Here is a 17539-nt window from a genome sequence, read left to right as displayed (position 1 = left end):
TTTGTTTTAGATGTCTCTCTGCAAATGACCAAAAAGATGATGAGCTGAACATATGAATCCGATGTTATGGAGCAAGCAAACATCTAAAACAAGCAAGGCAGTAGTCCTCGAGGACCAGGATCGAGGAGCACTGATCTATAATTTCTCACCTGACATGAAGCACTTAAGTGACGTATGGTTCAACACACAATCACAGGAATATCCAGTGGTTTAGGATGGGGATGGTCAGAAGATGATGGAGAAACCACCTTTATGAATAAACTATCAACAACTCAGTGTCTGTAAGAGTCTAATCTCTCACAGTGGTGCACAAGCATCCACGGAGAGGAGGAGGCACAGGAAGGTTTCCTAAAGCTATTATTAAAATAAATTCTAACCCAAGTGCTCACGCGACCGTTGATGAGAGGAAACTCATCCATGTTCACGTTGGAGCACTCGCTGAAAAGGCAGAGAATGTTGAGGAATAAGAAGAAAGTGCAGCGTCTAACGTCATTGTTCATGAGTGCCAGGGTGATGTCATTGCTCTCGCCAAGGCTGGTCAGAGTGATGCTCTTTATCCCAGAAACAGGCGCCTTAAAAGAGTGTAGACACTGCATTTTGTTCAATACTAAAGGCTTTGTACATGTACGCAGAGATCCGCTAGGTCCATGTGATGTATACGGTGGTCCGTGTAGACTCTCTGCACACTAACGCATAAATATAAATTAAGACTAATTGATGTTACTGTTATTGTAACCATCTGCCTCTCTTTAGCTTCTATTACAATTCCAGATTTATTCTACATTTCACATGTCTATGATTCATATGACATCTGAGAGGAGAAGGATCCCTCCTCTGTGGCTCTTCCTGGTGTTTCTCACAGTTTTTTTCAAAAGGTTATTTTATGGAGTTTTTTGTCTAAGAATAGAGGTTGGCACTTGCCGTACAGGCTGCAAATTCCCTTCGAGCACACCTGCAGTTTGAGTCCATCCACGCTCATGCTCCATGTAGCGCGACATTTTCTAGACTAGAGAGTGGTGCACTCTTGTTTTGGCTAAAGGAAAAAATGAAGATAATGGTAACCATGGAAACTTGCTTGAGGTTATACACATGTACAACTCCACAATCAAAGAACGACAACATCGCCACTACTGGAAGGGAATATGGGATTGAGTGCAACCTAAGTATGACCCACCTCTAAGACACCTGAAAAACTTCACCACACCTGAGTGCACTGTGAGCATGGGCCCTATTTAGACTCTCCAAAGCACATGGTTTAAAGTTTGTGGCACAAGTGCATTAGGGCTTGTCCAACTCAAATTTTTAGGGCCCCTTGTGTTCAAAAGAGCAGTATCAGCACCATGGAGAGCGTCCAGAATGAGTTCTCCTGTTAACTGTGGAACTATATATTATAACTAAGGTTATTTTGGGGGGGCTGGGTGAGGTACGCTGGCTTTCATAATAGTTCGGGTGGCTCAGTCTCGTCCTTGGTGTCTAAGGTTGTGAGTTCATAATTCAAATAGCACAGAATCCTTATGATATTATGTGCACAATCTGCACCGTAATGCAATGGCCTGCTCACAGCTGAAGTTTGAATTTGACTTTCAATGTAATGAGCATAAGCAGAGAGAGATAAAGTGTTTTTTTAAGAAGAGAACGATTTCGCCAGAAGGAAGAGAAAGCAGTCAAATCTGTCCAGTACTTGCTGCTGATGTGCATATTCTGACCTCAGAAAGTATAGGCTTCACCTTAAAAGAATGAGAAAAGAAAATGTTTTTACTGTCTCACCTCAAAAAAGTTTCTAAGGATGGACAAGGACACTTGATCAATTTCCAAGAAATGGGAAGAGGAGCCCTGCAGCCAAAACCTTCCTTCTCTCCATCCATTTCACCATCCATCAGTCTATACCAGCTCCCATTAAGTGATCCATCTGCCATTCACCTTATCAACCCATCAATCACCCATCCATCCGTCTTTTGTTCAGCACCATTCCATGTCACCTACTCTATATTCCCTTCATTAATTTCCTCATTTATCCCCCATATTCATCTCACCATCCATCAGCCCATCTGTCAAGCCACATTCTGGTTTACCTGGTATCTCCCGGCCATTACGGACCCAGCGCAGGGTGGCTGCCGGCTTGCTGCGCGGTGACACGCAGGTGAGCTCTGCATCGCCGCCTTCCACGCCTTCCTGCTTCACCTCCACGGTGGGTGTCTCCGGGGGCACCAGAACACTGAGAGTGGCCACCTGGTGGTGCGTGGCGTCCGTGTAGAGCTGGCAGAAGTAGCCGCCCTCATCAGACACACTGACGTTGGTCAACTCGATGCGCACCAGCCGCGGCGTGAACAGCACCATCTGGAAACGGTCGTCCTTCAGTGCTGGAAGTGGGTGAAGATGATTAGGAATTGGGGTCGTTGATGGAGCGAGAATCGGGGAGAAGGAGTGCAGATGTGGAGGAAATGAGGTGGGACAGAAGTTGGGGGAGAAGGAGAAAGAAGAGGAGATCATCAGTCATCAGCTCAATCCTTATGTTCCCATAAACCCTTAAATAGTCAGTGTGTAACATTCATGGAGGTTTATTGGCAGAAAGTGAATAAACTACCAATAAGTATGTTTGTAAGTGTGTAATCACTATTTTTAAATAAAAATTCTCAGCCTTAGAATGAACCTTTTACTTTGGGAGATCACCATCTTCTACCACCATCTTGTGCCGTCGTGTTTCTACAGGAGCTCAAATGGACAAACCAGCCAGAGCACAAGATCTGCATTGTGAAGCAGGAGCTTATGCAAATGTAAACATATGAAGAAGAAGAACAGCAGAGACACCTTTCTGGTATGTGAAGGCCACCGTAGTTCCCTGACATGGAAATGGAGGTGTGACTGTTGCAATCTGCAGTCTTACCATTAGACATCACTCATTCTTACACAATCCTGAACCCTAAGTGACTTCAACGATGCTATACCTGCTATTGCCTGTGTGTGAGCGACTGAAAAGGCTCAACATTAAATACATATAAATGGGACAGCCATTTTACTTCACCTTGATGACGCCAAAAAACGGTGGCTTCCTTTGATGAGTTTAAGACATTCTGTTTAACACCGAGCTCTCACACCATGGTCTTCATGCGGCATTCCGTTTACAGTGGAAGTTGGAACTGGGAGTGATGTCACCCCCAAGTTCACAGAAAGAAATGCAAATGTATCTCAGGAACTCAGGTTAGCAGCAACACGTCTATGTTTAAACATTAAACAGTACTATGTGTACGAATGATTACTGTTTAAAAAAGGCAGCTATTTTAGGAATATCATATTGGGGAGTGGAAATCTGAGTTCATTTCCCATGACCTTGGTTATTCCGAGTTCAGGCGACAAATGGAACGCATTCGCCGAGTAATCCGAGAGTCAAGCAACCCAAGCAAGAAGAGAAAAAAAGAAATACGACCAAATCCATGCGACTGTGATCACAAACATTAGCGCTACAATAACCGTGTACTCGCTATGACCACGTGTTTTCGTGACGAGATAGTTGATGGTGAAAGACGGTGCGACGGCACCTGGGAGAAGATTCCTGATCTTTTAAAAGATGACAAATTATTGTGACCAAAACCACAATTGTGACGAAAGGAAATGTGTGCATAATTTAGCCACTAATTTACAGCTATACCTGTAACAGCTAATCTCATTTTGAACGGGTAAAACATTTCCAAGAGAAGTTTGATCAATTAATTAAAAATCCTTTGAAAATGATTTATTTACTACATTAATATCTACAGATTACATCATCGTGATTATCCTCTGATTACATTAGACATGATTATGCCCTTTTTTCGTTGCTGTCATAAGTTGCCAATTGGTTTTGGTGCCCACACACTATGAACTCTGGGTAATTTCCTCATGCAGAGTCTACAGATAACAACGGAGAGAAAGTGTCTCACAATTTTGAGGATTTCCCAGTGGGACCAAACCTAAGCCTTCACTGATTTACCATGAACGCGTCTTCTAAAGTCTGTGAGTGTGTGAGTGTGTGAGGGTGAGCGCCGTGACTGAGATGTTAGTAGAAAAACACTATATTTGACAGACAGAATTTAAATAGCTATCAAAGGTTGTATTTGCGTCAATAATAATAATAATAAAGGTACCGATGGAGAGAAAAGAAAACAAGTCTGCTTTCAATGTGTCAGCAATCGATTCTTTCTTTGAACGCTTTACACACAGACACAGAATATTAAGAAGGGATAATGTTTGTGCTTGGGTTGTTTGGAATCGTCCTCTCTGAACACACACGGAGACTAACAGTGTGAGTGTCAGATTATCAAGAACTTGTTTTCACACGTTTAACTGGCAGGCCTTTGCTGGCTTAAAAATAAAAAGTGTGTTTGTAGATGAGATGCTGTACACCTCACTCACAGATGCACTTGTTTAGCAGGCTGCAGACTTTCCACAGAGCAGGCGTAACTGCTTCATTTCTTGACTTCACTTCATTAGTCTGTCTTTCAGTATCAGATATAATGGCTGTCTCTGAAGGGCTGGGTATTTTCCCCAAATAATTAAATCCCGTTGGTGCAATTTTAGTCAACGTTTCATGGCAATCTCTCTCTCTCTAGTTCTGTCCAAGGCAGGGCAATCACATCTAAATCCTACGACCTGTTTTTATTGGCTTGGCTGCTAAAGCAGTACGAATGAGAAGAGAAAACCTCTAATTGGCCTGGTCCTTTTACCGGAGCAACAACAGCGATCAATAAAAAAAAAAAGGACAATAATTTGATCGGAACCAGGAAAATGCAAAGCTGCACCACTTAAAAGTAAAGTAGCATCTTGGACCTGTAGATATAGGCTCAATGCTGTCGTCAGGTACAGGCACAGGAAGTGACAGTTGCTGCAACTGCTTGCACTTACACTGCAAAAATAGATTTCCAATAAGTGAAATCAGCCTCATTTCTGGGACATTGTTCTTATGTTTTGCCAAAAAAACAAAAAAAAAATCTTGGTAAGCAAGATTTACATGAGAAAAATAATCTTATTCTAAGTAAAAAACATGTCTAACTTCTCTAAACGATGTTAAGAGCTAACTTTAAGCTTTACTTTAAGCTAAAACAATATTTACATAAAATCCCTGCTCCTGGTTTGTGTGTTAAATACAATTCTACATAAATGATTTAAGTCAACATTCTTATATGACAATATTCTTACATTTGGACAGTGTTGTCTAGTTTTTGGCCCATTTTTCTTCCTCTTAAGAAACATTACAGTTTGAAAGTGGCAGTAGATTTACAGTCTAGCTTTAGGTATTAAGCAAAAATGTCTTATTGGCAGATTCTTCTTCACTTTAAGATTTGTTGTACTTATTTCTAGTTGGGCTGTTTTGCAGTGACATGTAACAATGACATGTAAGTTAGATACTGCAGGTCTAAAAGTGCTTGGACCAGAGGGGTCAAACTGGTGGCCTGAGGGCCACATTTCGGCCCCCAATCAATTTCATGTGGCCATACTGTTTCTGTATGCGAGTGGCTTTTTATTAAAATCTGTTTTTATGTGTTGGGATTCTTCTGCTGAAGTGGACACTGTTCAAGTTTGTTAAAACAATAAATGACTTTATAAGTTATATAGCAATCGTTTGATCAGCCACAATATTGTGATAAAGAATTTAAATGAAAATTTAAAAATAAAGTAATTGTTAGGTGCGATTACAGATCATAATTAATTAATCGCTCACTTTGTTTAATCTCTTGACAGCACTAGTAATAATAGGACAATGGTTGTAATGATCACATCATTAAAAGTATATATAGTACATGAGCGTGTCCATATTATGATGATTCATAGATTTATTATGAAGTAGACGTCACTGCCTATGAACACAAGCAACTTTTGTAAATACTGTGAAATATCATCATGAATGTCTTTAATGTGATAATATTGTGTGATATTTTAAGCTCACATCGCAGGTTAATTGGACACCTGTACGCTGCCTGTAAGTGTGCGTGTGTGAATGAATGGTTGTTCATTCAGCCTACCTGTAACCTTAGTTGTGGACAAATGAGAAGCCAAGGCAGCTTTAATTGAAATGATATGACATTTCCCACTTTTTTATATTTCTGTCATAGACTTGGGGCGACCATGGCTCAGTGGTCGAGAGGGTTGTTTTCCAACTGAAAGGTCGGAGGTTTAATTCCAGGCGCTGCTAGTTTACATGCCGTGTCCCTGGGCAAAACACTTAACCCCAACAGTGTGTGAATGGGTTTGATAGATGTGCGATTATAATAATCATAAAAAGAAGACTGTAGCTGTGCTGTATGAATATATGTGTAGGTGAATGGCAAAGCAGTTGGAGTGGTCATCAAGACTGGTGAAGGACATTTGGTTTTTAGTTATTGAGTATTAGGGCCACACTGAAGCAAAAACATTTCCTTCCAGAATAAAGTCATAATTGTAATATTATGACTTCATTAACATATAGTGAATAAAGTGATACCATGACGACTTTTCCCCCACTTTTTAGTGGCGTACGCCTCCATCCACATGATGTGACGCCTAATTCCGTCAATTTCTTCTGCACTGCCATGGCGCCTGAGTTTATCATAAGAATCAATACGCCATAAAGCCTTGGCTCCCTCACGACGTCCGAGATGCCGCGCTCACTCGACTCCCACTCCTTCAGGATCCAGAATCTTAATGGTCAATTTAATTAATCCTCATAAATTTAGTTACTTGAAAAACTATGAAACCTCTTTGAATAGCACTCAGATGTAAGCGGCTGTAGCCTTGCTGTCGACCTCTATAAGCCATTACCTCCTCCACAAAAGAGAGGAGTCTGTGTGAGTCTTTCTTAGGAATAGACTCGGTTTGTTACACAATCTTTTCAAAGCCCTGATACTGATGCTAATGTAGAGCTGATGAGCCAAGAGATTATGTATTACCTTCTTTGTGAAGCCTAAACCAAAGTAGAACTTCACAAAGACGCTCCACGTTCTTCATCTTGTCTCGTAATATGACGACTTTTTTCAGTCTGGCCCTGATACTCGCGGTTTCTCATTCTCTTGCATCTTTGGATTTGATTTACTTCCTGTCTTTGTCACGTTTTCCTGCCCCGATGTTTTTCACCTGTGTCCCATTTTCCCTGCCTCTCCCATGTATTTATTCTATGTGGTACCAGTCTCCTTTGTTGGTTTTCTTTGGTGTTTTGTATTTCACGCTCTGCTGTACTCCTAGTCCACATCCAGGGTAATCCAAGTGCCGGTCCCAAGCCAGGATAAACGTGTAGGGTTGAGTCAGGAGGAGCATCCAGCGTAAAAGCTTCACCAAATCAAATATGCCGATCAGTGAAAACAATGAGGCAGATGATCCACTGTTGTGACCCCTAAAGGAAGAAACCTTTTTTTTGGACTTTTGGAGTTCTTTTTGTTTTAAATTTGACATTTGTTTTAAGCTCACACGTCTGGGTCCTCACTTGTCTGCACCGTGACATCAAGATAATTTGCGCTGTGTTAGCAAACAGTCATTTCTCCCACAGCTTGAGCGAGAGTCGAGTTCTCGCCACCTTATAATTTGTGATGTCACTCCCATGGACAGCTCTGAAGAGGAGGGGGGGGGGATGATTCTCTGCTGTGGGATTGATAGCTCTGCTAAATCTAAAGCTCGATTTTGATGCAAACAAGTTTGACTGGACCGTCCTTAACTTGAATATATCCCTTTGTTGTCTTTGTAACTGCCATTATTCCTCTGTAAGCCCATTTCTAATTAGTGTCTGGCATTCTACTTAACTATTTTATGTTTTAATCATTATTGTTTTACTTACTGTGAAAATGGAGGGAAAACAAGAAAGAAAAAGCTTTGCAAACACAGCTCATTGCACACCCAGAGATTATTTTAGGAAAGCTATTAAACAGTGTGGAACTGCCCTTTGAGTCAGTGTGAGACAGGCTAAATGCTGCAGTTGTCCTCATGGCAATCCAAATAAACACATTAGCTTGAAAATGTCTCATTCTGTATTGCATGTGGATGAGCTGCAAATGCTAATGCACAGAGAGAGAGAGACAGAGAAAAGAAAAGAATAGTGACAAGGGAGGATTAGAGGAGGTGAACATGCAACAATTTTCCTTTTGTTGCTGAAGAAAGAGTGGACTCAATAGTGAGAAAAATGCTGATAATAACAAGTAACGCTAATAACAGTCTGCGGGTGACAGTGGCTCGATGCCCATAGATTCCCGTAAATACCTTGGAGACTCACTCGGTATCGACTCAACTGTGAAAACTCTCTGTTTTGTTCTGTCCCTCTCTCCACTTCTTTTGTGTTGGCTTTGGCTCATGCCAGGAACCGCAGACACTTTCCTGATGTAACACCCGGGCCATCGCACAGCATCATTCATCACAACACAGACACTACAGTATAGATATTGGTTTTGTATTGTGTGTGCGTGTGTGTGTGTGTGATGTGGCTTAATATAGCAACATAATGTGGCAGGCGTGGGGAGAGAAAAATGATGCAGATAGAGAAGGAAAAAATCCACAGGACACAGAGAGAATGGCCCAGAGTGATGGAGTTAGTCCACCACGCTCATCTCTCCCCCCCACCCACTAAATTTCTCCTCCGTCCAATGGCAGTGAGCGCATTGTTAGAGAGCTATTCCCCATAGATAGGTAAATCTTTTTTTTTTCCTCTCTGCACTAAATGGCATCTAAATGTCAGACTTCTGTTCATGTCCAAGTTCACCTTTATTGTCCTGTCTCATTTGCATGCTGAGGGGAGTTAGCAGTAGGGGCAGAATGAGAGACACGGACCACTGAGGAGAAAGGCTCCATTTGGTTGGTTCCACAGTTCTATTATCACTATATCAGTGGACAGAATCTCATAAAACACACCCCTGGATCAGTTTGCCCGCTTAAAAAAACAGGCAGAGTAACTCACAGCACTTACGGCACTGACCCCAGCACGGAATGGTTCGGCACAGAAAGGCCTATAGGCAGCAGATGAGCAGTAGGAAGACATATATCTCTGTCCCATTGGTGAAAAGCTGTTGACATTCCAGTTGAAAGAGGATTTTGACAGCGGGAATGTGTTTAATCAGCATTCACTTTAAGGTCAAATGACTTTGACATTTATCGGCATTTGTGGGAACGTAAGACCTGCGTGAATAATAATGCACTCATGTGTTCATGGTCTTCTTCATGTTTGGAGTGATGCAAATTCATTGGCCATGACAACTCAACTTGTGACTAGGGATCTTCTCCATAGCACAACCTTGAGTATCGACCAATATCAGCACCATAGGCTTAGCTTGAATAAGCCGATATTATACTTAGCATCCGTCAAATATCATATCATATCAAAATCACTGGATCGGAAATCATGAAAAGAAAAGTATGTAACACAAAACAATCAGAAAACCTTACATATCATAACTTGTCAACTAACTAACTAACTAACTAACTACTAAGTGACAGCAGGTCAAGACTACATTGAGGTGGCTCCTCAGGGATGTGGTACTGGTATCAAGCAATGCTTAGTGAAGCATTTACGTGGGGATATTTGGGATTTTTGGATCAATTACTTTTTTCTATATCTGATATACAGTATATCTATATATCTATAGCTAATCCAGTCATTTTGACCAGTTTAGGAACAATTCTGACTCTTAATATCACATGCACTGATCCCTTCTTGGAACAGTGCTCAATGTTTTATATTTGTGATGTCACAATACAGGCACACATCTTAGTGTCTCAGCATGTCAAGACATTCTCCACACTCAGCTTCTGAACAAAGACAATTGCTGATCGCCACTTTTTATTTCATGAATTAATGGTCTACAGCTTTGTCCGGGAGAGAGGCGGAGCCAAACCCAGCTGACATAGGGTGTAAGGCGGGGAACAGCCTGGACAGGTCGCCCATCCATCAACAACCATTTACTCTCACACCTACGGTCAATCTAGATGTTCAATGAAGCTCTGCATGTTTATGGAGTGTGGGAGGAAACTGGAGAAAAGCCATGTGGACATGGGGAGAACATGCAATCTTCATGCTACACGGTAACGGTGTTAGCCAAGTGTTCCACTGTGTGGCTCACATTTTATTGAATAAACTTTATTCAGAAATAAGGGAAGCTTATAAGTGAAACGACTTTTTTTAGTATGTTCACCAAACCTTGCCCCCTAATTTCAGTGTGACAGAGGCTATAGAAAGGCCCTGCAGTCAGTGATGGAGTGATAGTGGAGGAGTGATGGAGTGATGGTGCAGATGATTTAAGGAAAAAACATCTATATTTAATACCTTGCCCAAACTCTTTCCTCTCTTTCTCCATCATCCGACATGTCCCTTTCCATATTCTCTCTCAGCCCTCTGCCCTTTTTCTCATTCTCCCCGACCCCATTTCCATTCTTTCTAATTTTCTCTTTCATTCGAGCCTTCATACACCTCCCCAACCCCCACCCCTCGCTCTGATTAGGCGTCATTGTGCTTTCTGAAGAGTGCAAGTCCACGTCTTGTGGGAACGCAGATGTGGTGGCTCTGTTTAAATACTTAATAGATCTCACCGGCAGTGCTGATCTGATAGAAGTGCAGGAGAAAGTTAAAAGTGAGGTTTCCCAAAAGCGGTGACCTAAAATACCCAATTAAGGCCACGCTGTGGTCGAGGCGACCGAGACGCGAGGTACATGCATGAGGAACAAGAGTGTTTGAACGCTGCCTCAGTAGCAGCTCTTTGTCTCGGCTATTTCTGTCTAATCTTAGCGTAGCGCGCAGAACAATCTTCAGTGACTTCAGCTACTTTGACAGAGTTTGTCCCCAAGGAGAGTGTGGGAGTCTTGATAGTTGGATTACTGTAATTGCAAATGCTGCAGGATGTAAGCCTGAGACATATGTAATCGTGTTCAAGAGCACATTTTCACATACAAAAATATCGCTCCGTATGTTTGCCGACACACTCTGAATATGCCTGTGGGCGCGACACTTCTTTCATTGATTTTTCTGTGTTTTTAAGTACAGACTTAAGTCTGTCGGAGCCAGAGGCGATCGCTCGGAGCTCTGCTTCCTCTACAGTGTCATAAACTAAATGGTCAAAAATGTACTGTTGTGTTTACATTTCGTGATGAAAAGTGCACTAGAACACGATCAACTAACTGAGCAGTCCGTTCAGAATCAGCTGTTTATCACAGATCGCCTTCTCGTACGTTCCCACACATTAAAAGCAGTAGATGCTCAGCTTCACTTGATCTCTATGAGACAGCGTTCTTCTGTCTCTACCTCACCTCCCTCTTGTCCTTTCCCTCTCCCTCCTCTCTGTTTCCTTTCCCCCCAACCGGTCGAGGCAGATGCTGCACATCTTAAAGGGGACATATTATACCCTATTTCCCCCATTAAAATAGTTCCCTGGTGTCCTAATGAACATGTCAGTGACATGCTTTGGTCAAAATACCATAAGGACGAAGAATCATAGTAGTTCAATAACCCTGCTAAACCCGCCCCTTTCAGAACGCTCGGTTTTTGTGCATGGTCCCTTTATATGCAAATGAGACACAGGCAAACACACACCCACTTATTCCAGGGGGTTTCTGATTTGTCCTCTTTACAGCACTTTGCAGCTCTATTCGTCTCCCCCTCCCTCCACTAGTTCTCTGACAATATCAACAGAGTGCCGTCACAGGAAGAGACGTCCTACATAAGGATCGAGCCGAACACTGCCGAACTGTAAATCAGTTAAAAACACTTAGGAACAGCACTTAGGATCGCCACCGGAGCGCGGCGAGCTGAATAAACTGCCGCTGTATGTTACTGTGTCAGACGTGCTCCGGAGACCTCGCCACCGGCGATCGCCACCGCTGACCAGCTCCGGTGCTCCGGCGATCAGCGTTGGCGATCAGCGGCGCTTTCCCGAAGTATCCATGTGTCGGGGGTCTGTTCCTGTGACGGCACTCATACATACAGCAACAGTTGAGGCAGCTCGCTGCTCGCCGGAGCACCGGAGCTGGTCAGCGGTGCCACTAACTGATTTTTACAGAGAGTGCAGCACCGCTGATCGCCACCGCTGATCGTCAGCGGCGAGCTGCATAAACAGCTGCTTTATGTGACTGCATCAGACTGAGTCTGTGCTCCGGTCATGGAGGACGTACTGAACAAATAGTTTTAATTAGGACGTGTCAGAATGGTCAGTTATGAGCTCTGTGTGACCTTTCCTTAACAGTGTGTGTGTTTGTACGTCGCTGACTAAATACGGCGACCGCTGGCCGTACTCTGATGTGAAGTGGTGCGAACACACAAACACACGTTTGCTGACTTTATCCGGCACATTAGCCTCATATATAAAATCCTCTGTAAAACACTGTGCTCCACTGTGCAGCCACCAACAGCACACTTGTCCCTCCACGTTGACATAATAGCGCTCTTCCTCCCTCGCCTGCACTCTCGCAGGGACAAGGTGGAGCTAAGGTGGAGCTTGTGAAGTAAACGTACTGGTGGGGCGGTAACATTCGCGGTGAAATGCGCATGCTGCCGTCATAAGCGCAGGGAATTCAACATCGCGTGTTTTATCGCCTATATAGGGGGACCACGAAAACATGACTGAGTATTCTTTTTCCACACTTTGGCGACTGGTAGGGCCTCCAGAGTCCCAAATATAAGTATTGAAATGGTTAAAAAGTGGATTTTGCATAATATGTCCCCTTTAAGAGAGTTTTTTTCTCTCCACGCCTAGTGTTTGCTCACTGTGTGAATTGTTGGGTTTCTCTGCTCTCCATGATGTTGTCTATGAACAGAATTATGTATTATGGAATGGAGTAAAGTGTGGAAACACTCGGCAGCTCGTTGCGTGTTACAGCCCATTTCTGTTTGTACATAATATGCACTGTAAATACAACAACACTGTTATAGCCCATCCTTGATTCAGTTTTACATAATTATTGTGTTCCAGGTGTTCGTTCGTTTGCTCATTTATTCAGTCAAAATGGATGTATGAATACTTATACATGATACAGGGAAACATAAATAATAAAATGGCCGATGGACAAATGAGCTTCCCACCTTGCACATACTTTGCCTCTCTATTACTTAAATGCCTTTTAACCAACACGAGGAGGTTCAAGCGCAAGGTTAACCAAAGAAATCCCGTCTCCAACAATAAGTGCTACGACGCACTACTATAGCGTTTGAATTTATTTTCTGTGTCGCATCCTTGAGAAATGATGAACTGTTAATGCAGCCGGCTGAAGGCTGCGCGGCACTTGCAGTTACGGAGTTCTTTATCGACGACAAGTTCAAAGCCAAGAGGCAAATGCACCAATCGTCACGTGTCAAAGTGGTGTTTTGCCTGCGCTGCCCAAATGATCGCTTAAAGACCTGAGCAACAAAGACTCTATTATATTAAAACAATGCTACTTTGGAGCTGGGCAGATATTTGAGTGAATTTTGAGGCTCACCACAGGTGTCTGAAAGAAGCTGGGGATAATTAACACTTGTCGCACAGCTATCATTTTCTTAATCATAACCCAGTGTGTGAGACACTGAGTGGGCTGACCGTTCAAGTGTGAGTGTGTGCGAGAATCACATTTGGGATGTAGATGTTAAAGGCACGGTCCAAGAGTTTGCCAAGCTCCTTGAATGAAAACTGAACGATTGCTCTTTCAAGGGGATTTGGGTTTTTTTCTGACTGGCTGCTCTGCCTCCCTGTGAAAGAAGATTTCTGTGATGGATCACGGCAGCTGTGCTAGCTTATGGGTTTGGACTAAAAGTGCTTTGCATTAGCATGCAAAGTATGTCAAAATATGCTGCACCTGTGTGCAGATTCTAGCTATTCCAATGTGAATTAGTAAGAGATATTTGACGAAGGGTGATCGGTGCCTTCAGGTAATAGTCCGTTTTAAAAGTGAGGTAATATGTTTTCTCCTTATTTGTTGAAATCCTCTTCACAAGCAAGTTACCAAAACAAGAAAAAGGCGTTTGCAATACTGTAATCATTTTATTTGGACACTGTCTGTCACTACTTGACCTATACCTTTGTATCCATACCCTCATTGTATATGCTTGTCAGCTCTTTTTGGAACAGGCAAACATTGCTTTAAACTCCAGACGACTTTCGGGGGTTCCATCCTCTTTTGTAACTTTGACAAAAGAGGACGGGATGTTGCATTTTGTCAAAGTGTAGCCTCGCTTTTCTAGATTTATAGCTTTAAAATTGTACTTCAGGTCTGAAATGTAGTTGTATGTGATTCTGACACGGTGTCAGCACTGAGCGTGCCACCATCAATAAGAACCAGCCCGAGACTCTCATTTAAAACATGGCTGCCAGTGGGGATGACCAAACAAAAAAAGTGCTTTATCTTCCTTTATCGTTCCGTTAGACAGCCGTTTCCAACAGGACTTTATGTCACTTTGTAAACCGCTCTCTCTTCCTGCACCAAAGTCCATAGAAATAATCAGCATCAAAAAGTAAAAATCTGTAATTTTATGACCAGTGTTGGAAATCTGAGGGACATAAAGTTGCCAAACAAGGCATCAATAGAGCAGCAGCTCCTGTGTCTTAGAGAGCTGAAGGTTTTAGATGTCCCTATGGACAGTGAGTGGTCTACAAACTTCAGTTTCCTCTGTCTAACAGTGAGGGAAAGTCGTGTACACACTCTTTAGATATCGTACACTTAAGCTGACGCAGATTTAATTAGGTGATCCTTTTGTGAAGAGGCTAAAATCTGCTCTTCCTCTGTGTCTCAGGCTGCTTCTTGGCCAGGGCAGAGCCATAGCCACACTCCAAAAACCCTGAACCATCGCTTTAACGTTACGTTATTGAATCTATTTCCTGGTACAAAAAGGTGCATCCTGATCTTAAACTCAAACCAGCATAATGACTTTAATACAGCGAAATACACTCTTCCTGCTCTTAACTCTAAATATTGCACACCACTGTTTTACAGCATTGCTTTAAGCAGGAGCTAATGTGCTGAGAATTCCTTCACATATTATGCAGAGCAGAAATAACTGTTGCTTCACCACCAAACATCACACATGATTTGTTTCAATTACGGAGCCCCCACACAAATTTCAAAGTCTGCGTTAAATGTCCTTGATTGTTGTTCTATTGCTTCGAGTTCTCCTTACAGCGCTGCCAGGGAAAAACAACAAAAGAAAGAAAAACTGGCTACGTTGGCAACTTGCTTTTAATTAGTTAGGAAAAAACAAGTAGTGTTTGCCCACCTCAAGGCCCTCATTGAAATCTGCCTTCATTACAATATTGGTTACAATGATAATTTGCCATGTGATTGCCAAGGCCATGCTCTAATGAGGAGCTGCATTAAGCTCTGATCTCATCACCGGGGTCAACAGTGGATTATGCAGACGGCTTCAAACTATGCTTTTAAAACAGTGAAAGCCGTCACAGTCGGGGCGACGTGTAAAAACCATCTCCTAAATTAAGTCATTGGTTATCTGACTTTTTTAATGTGGAAACACTTCAAAGGCAAAATGAGGACGTTTGTAATCGGGAAAAAAAAATGTTAAGTGCAAGTGCTGGCTGGTTCCCGCGGCGGTCCTCACATGTCAGAGGGCCAGTGCTTTGGCACACACACACACACACACACAGGTACACACCTCGCGTGCCGTTGAAGAACAGCGTCTGCCGGCGGGGATTCTGAATGACCACGATTGATCCGTCATAGTTCTGCAGACGGCAGGAGATCTGGGCCGTCCCCCCCTCCAACACTGTAACGTTCTCCGCCTGCACGGCCTGACAGCGAGCTGTGGGAGAGAGGGGGAGAGAGGGGGAGACACGGATGTTAACATAGTGATACAGAGGGAGGGCGGTGGAGGGAAAGAAGAGGACAGGGGAAACTTTTGATGAGCAGATGCGGAGAAAAATAAACGTTCAATGCGGCTTTCAAAATAATGCACTTAAAGCATCATTCATCGACTCTTTATTCATCACGCAGGCACAACGGAAGACGGGAATTAAGAGGCGGGAGGAATAGTGATGGAAAAAGAAGTGAGAGTGAAAAAGAAAAGACACTGATGGATTCAACAAGTGAAAGAAGGCCCCCGAACAATGTGTGCTTATGATTATTCTAAAGATGATTACAATTACTGCCATTCATCTCCTTTATATGCACACATACAAACAGCCGCACGTCGCCCCGGGCTCACAGAATGCATCAGCATGCACACTTTAATAGATGATGCCTTATTAAATCTCTAAGTGGATGCTGGTCCTGCATTTAAACACACACACACCAGCACACATGCATGGCCCCACATAGGGACAGACAGACAAGGGCACGTGAACAGCTTGCAGAGTGGACTGCAGCTGGGCCAACGCTGTCCATGTTTGCTAAACTAAATGGCAGTTTTTATGATATGAATATGTAACAGATAACCCTTTTCCCACTGGTTAATGAAACCCTCTCAAATCCCAGGTTTAAACTCTTGCATAGCACAAGGTGTTTTTTTTTTTTTTTTTATCAGCTTCAGCTACGATAGGACTTAGTTGGAAAACAAGACCTGGGCGAACACACTCATTTCTTCTTTGTCTGCTTCCTTTTTTGGCAGTGACTCAAAATTCCAGCGATTTCCAAAGCAACACAAGCAACAAGACTTTTTAATCTGCGCCGTAAAAGAGAAACTGTGCCAGGAGCATTTAAATGTGTATGGAAGATGTGCGATGGTGTTACATTTGCACATAGATGAGCTGTATGAATGTGTGACTGAGTGTGAATGGGTGAATGGCGAAACTGAAGTGTAAAGCAGCTTTCAGTGGTAATCTAGAAAAGTGACCCTTTTATCAATGCAGTTAAATTCATGAATTCAGGTAACTTTACATCTCATCTCATTATGTTGTTGTCGTTTTCCTTCTACTGCGACTCACTATTTTTCCAGTGTATGTGCAAGTGGCGTAATGAGCACATCAGCTCCCCCTCTGGCACGGTGGATGCTCTGCATCTCAGCAGCTACAACGAGAGTAGTTCTTCTTCTTCTGCGGTTGAATGTACGCAACCGGATGTGCCCGCACCAGGAGGCGCTACGGTGGTGAGAGGAGTGGTGAGGTTTCATAAACACATCATTAATTGGAGCTTTCACTTTATGTCGCCTTTAAGAGATTGCCTCAGGTCTTCCAGATCCTACATACTGCAGCTTTAATTAAACTAACTGTATTCACATGCGTCTCATTTTTCTCATGCTATGGTCCCTATCACTCACTCACTCACTCACTCCCACACTCACTCACTTTGACTGTTTTATCCTCCACATGAGGGGCGTGGTTGCCACTGGTGCCAATCTCAGCTGACATAGGACAAAAGGCGGAGTCACACCCTGGACAGGTCGCCAGTCCATCACATAGAGACAAACAACCGTCCACTCTCACGCTCACACCTATGGTCAATCTAATGTGTCCAGTTTACCTAATCCCCATATTGCATGTTTTTGGACTGTGGGAGAAAACCCACGCACACACGGGGAGAAACATGCAAACTTGTTCCAACCGGGTCGCGGACTATAACATATGGACAAATGAGGATGCACACACACACACACACGTGTGTACAGATTGGCAGACACACTTTGCCAGAAACTTTGGTACACAATCTT

At 43.0% G+C, this 17539-nt stretch overlaps 1 protein-coding gene across 3 annotated transcripts in view; it reads right to left on the bottom strand.

The window, feature by feature from the left end:
• cadm4 (cell adhesion molecule 4) overlaps positions 1-17539 on the bottom strand; it is a 229403-nt gene that overhangs the window by 35966 nt on the left and 175898 nt on the right. For all 3 annotated transcript variants that reach the window (XM_044033448.1, XM_044033447.1, XM_044033449.1), the window contains exons 2-3: positions 15551-15697; positions 2073-2360 (exon numbers count right to left, since the gene is read on the bottom strand). In XM_044033448.1, the coding sequence (XP_043889383.1) occupies positions 2073-2360; positions 15551-15697 (435 nt within the window). The remainder of the gene's footprint in view (positions 1-2072; positions 2361-15550; positions 15698-17539) is intronic.

The sequence above is a fragment of the Solea senegalensis genome, linkage group LG9 (genome assembly GCF_019176455.1).
Source record: "Solea senegalensis isolate Sse05_10M linkage group LG9, IFAPA_SoseM_1, whole genome shotgun sequence".
NCBI classification, from domain to species: Eukaryota; Metazoa; Chordata; class Actinopteri; order Pleuronectiformes; family Soleidae; genus Solea; species Solea senegalensis.
This window is presented reverse-complemented; position numbering and strand designations above follow the sequence as displayed.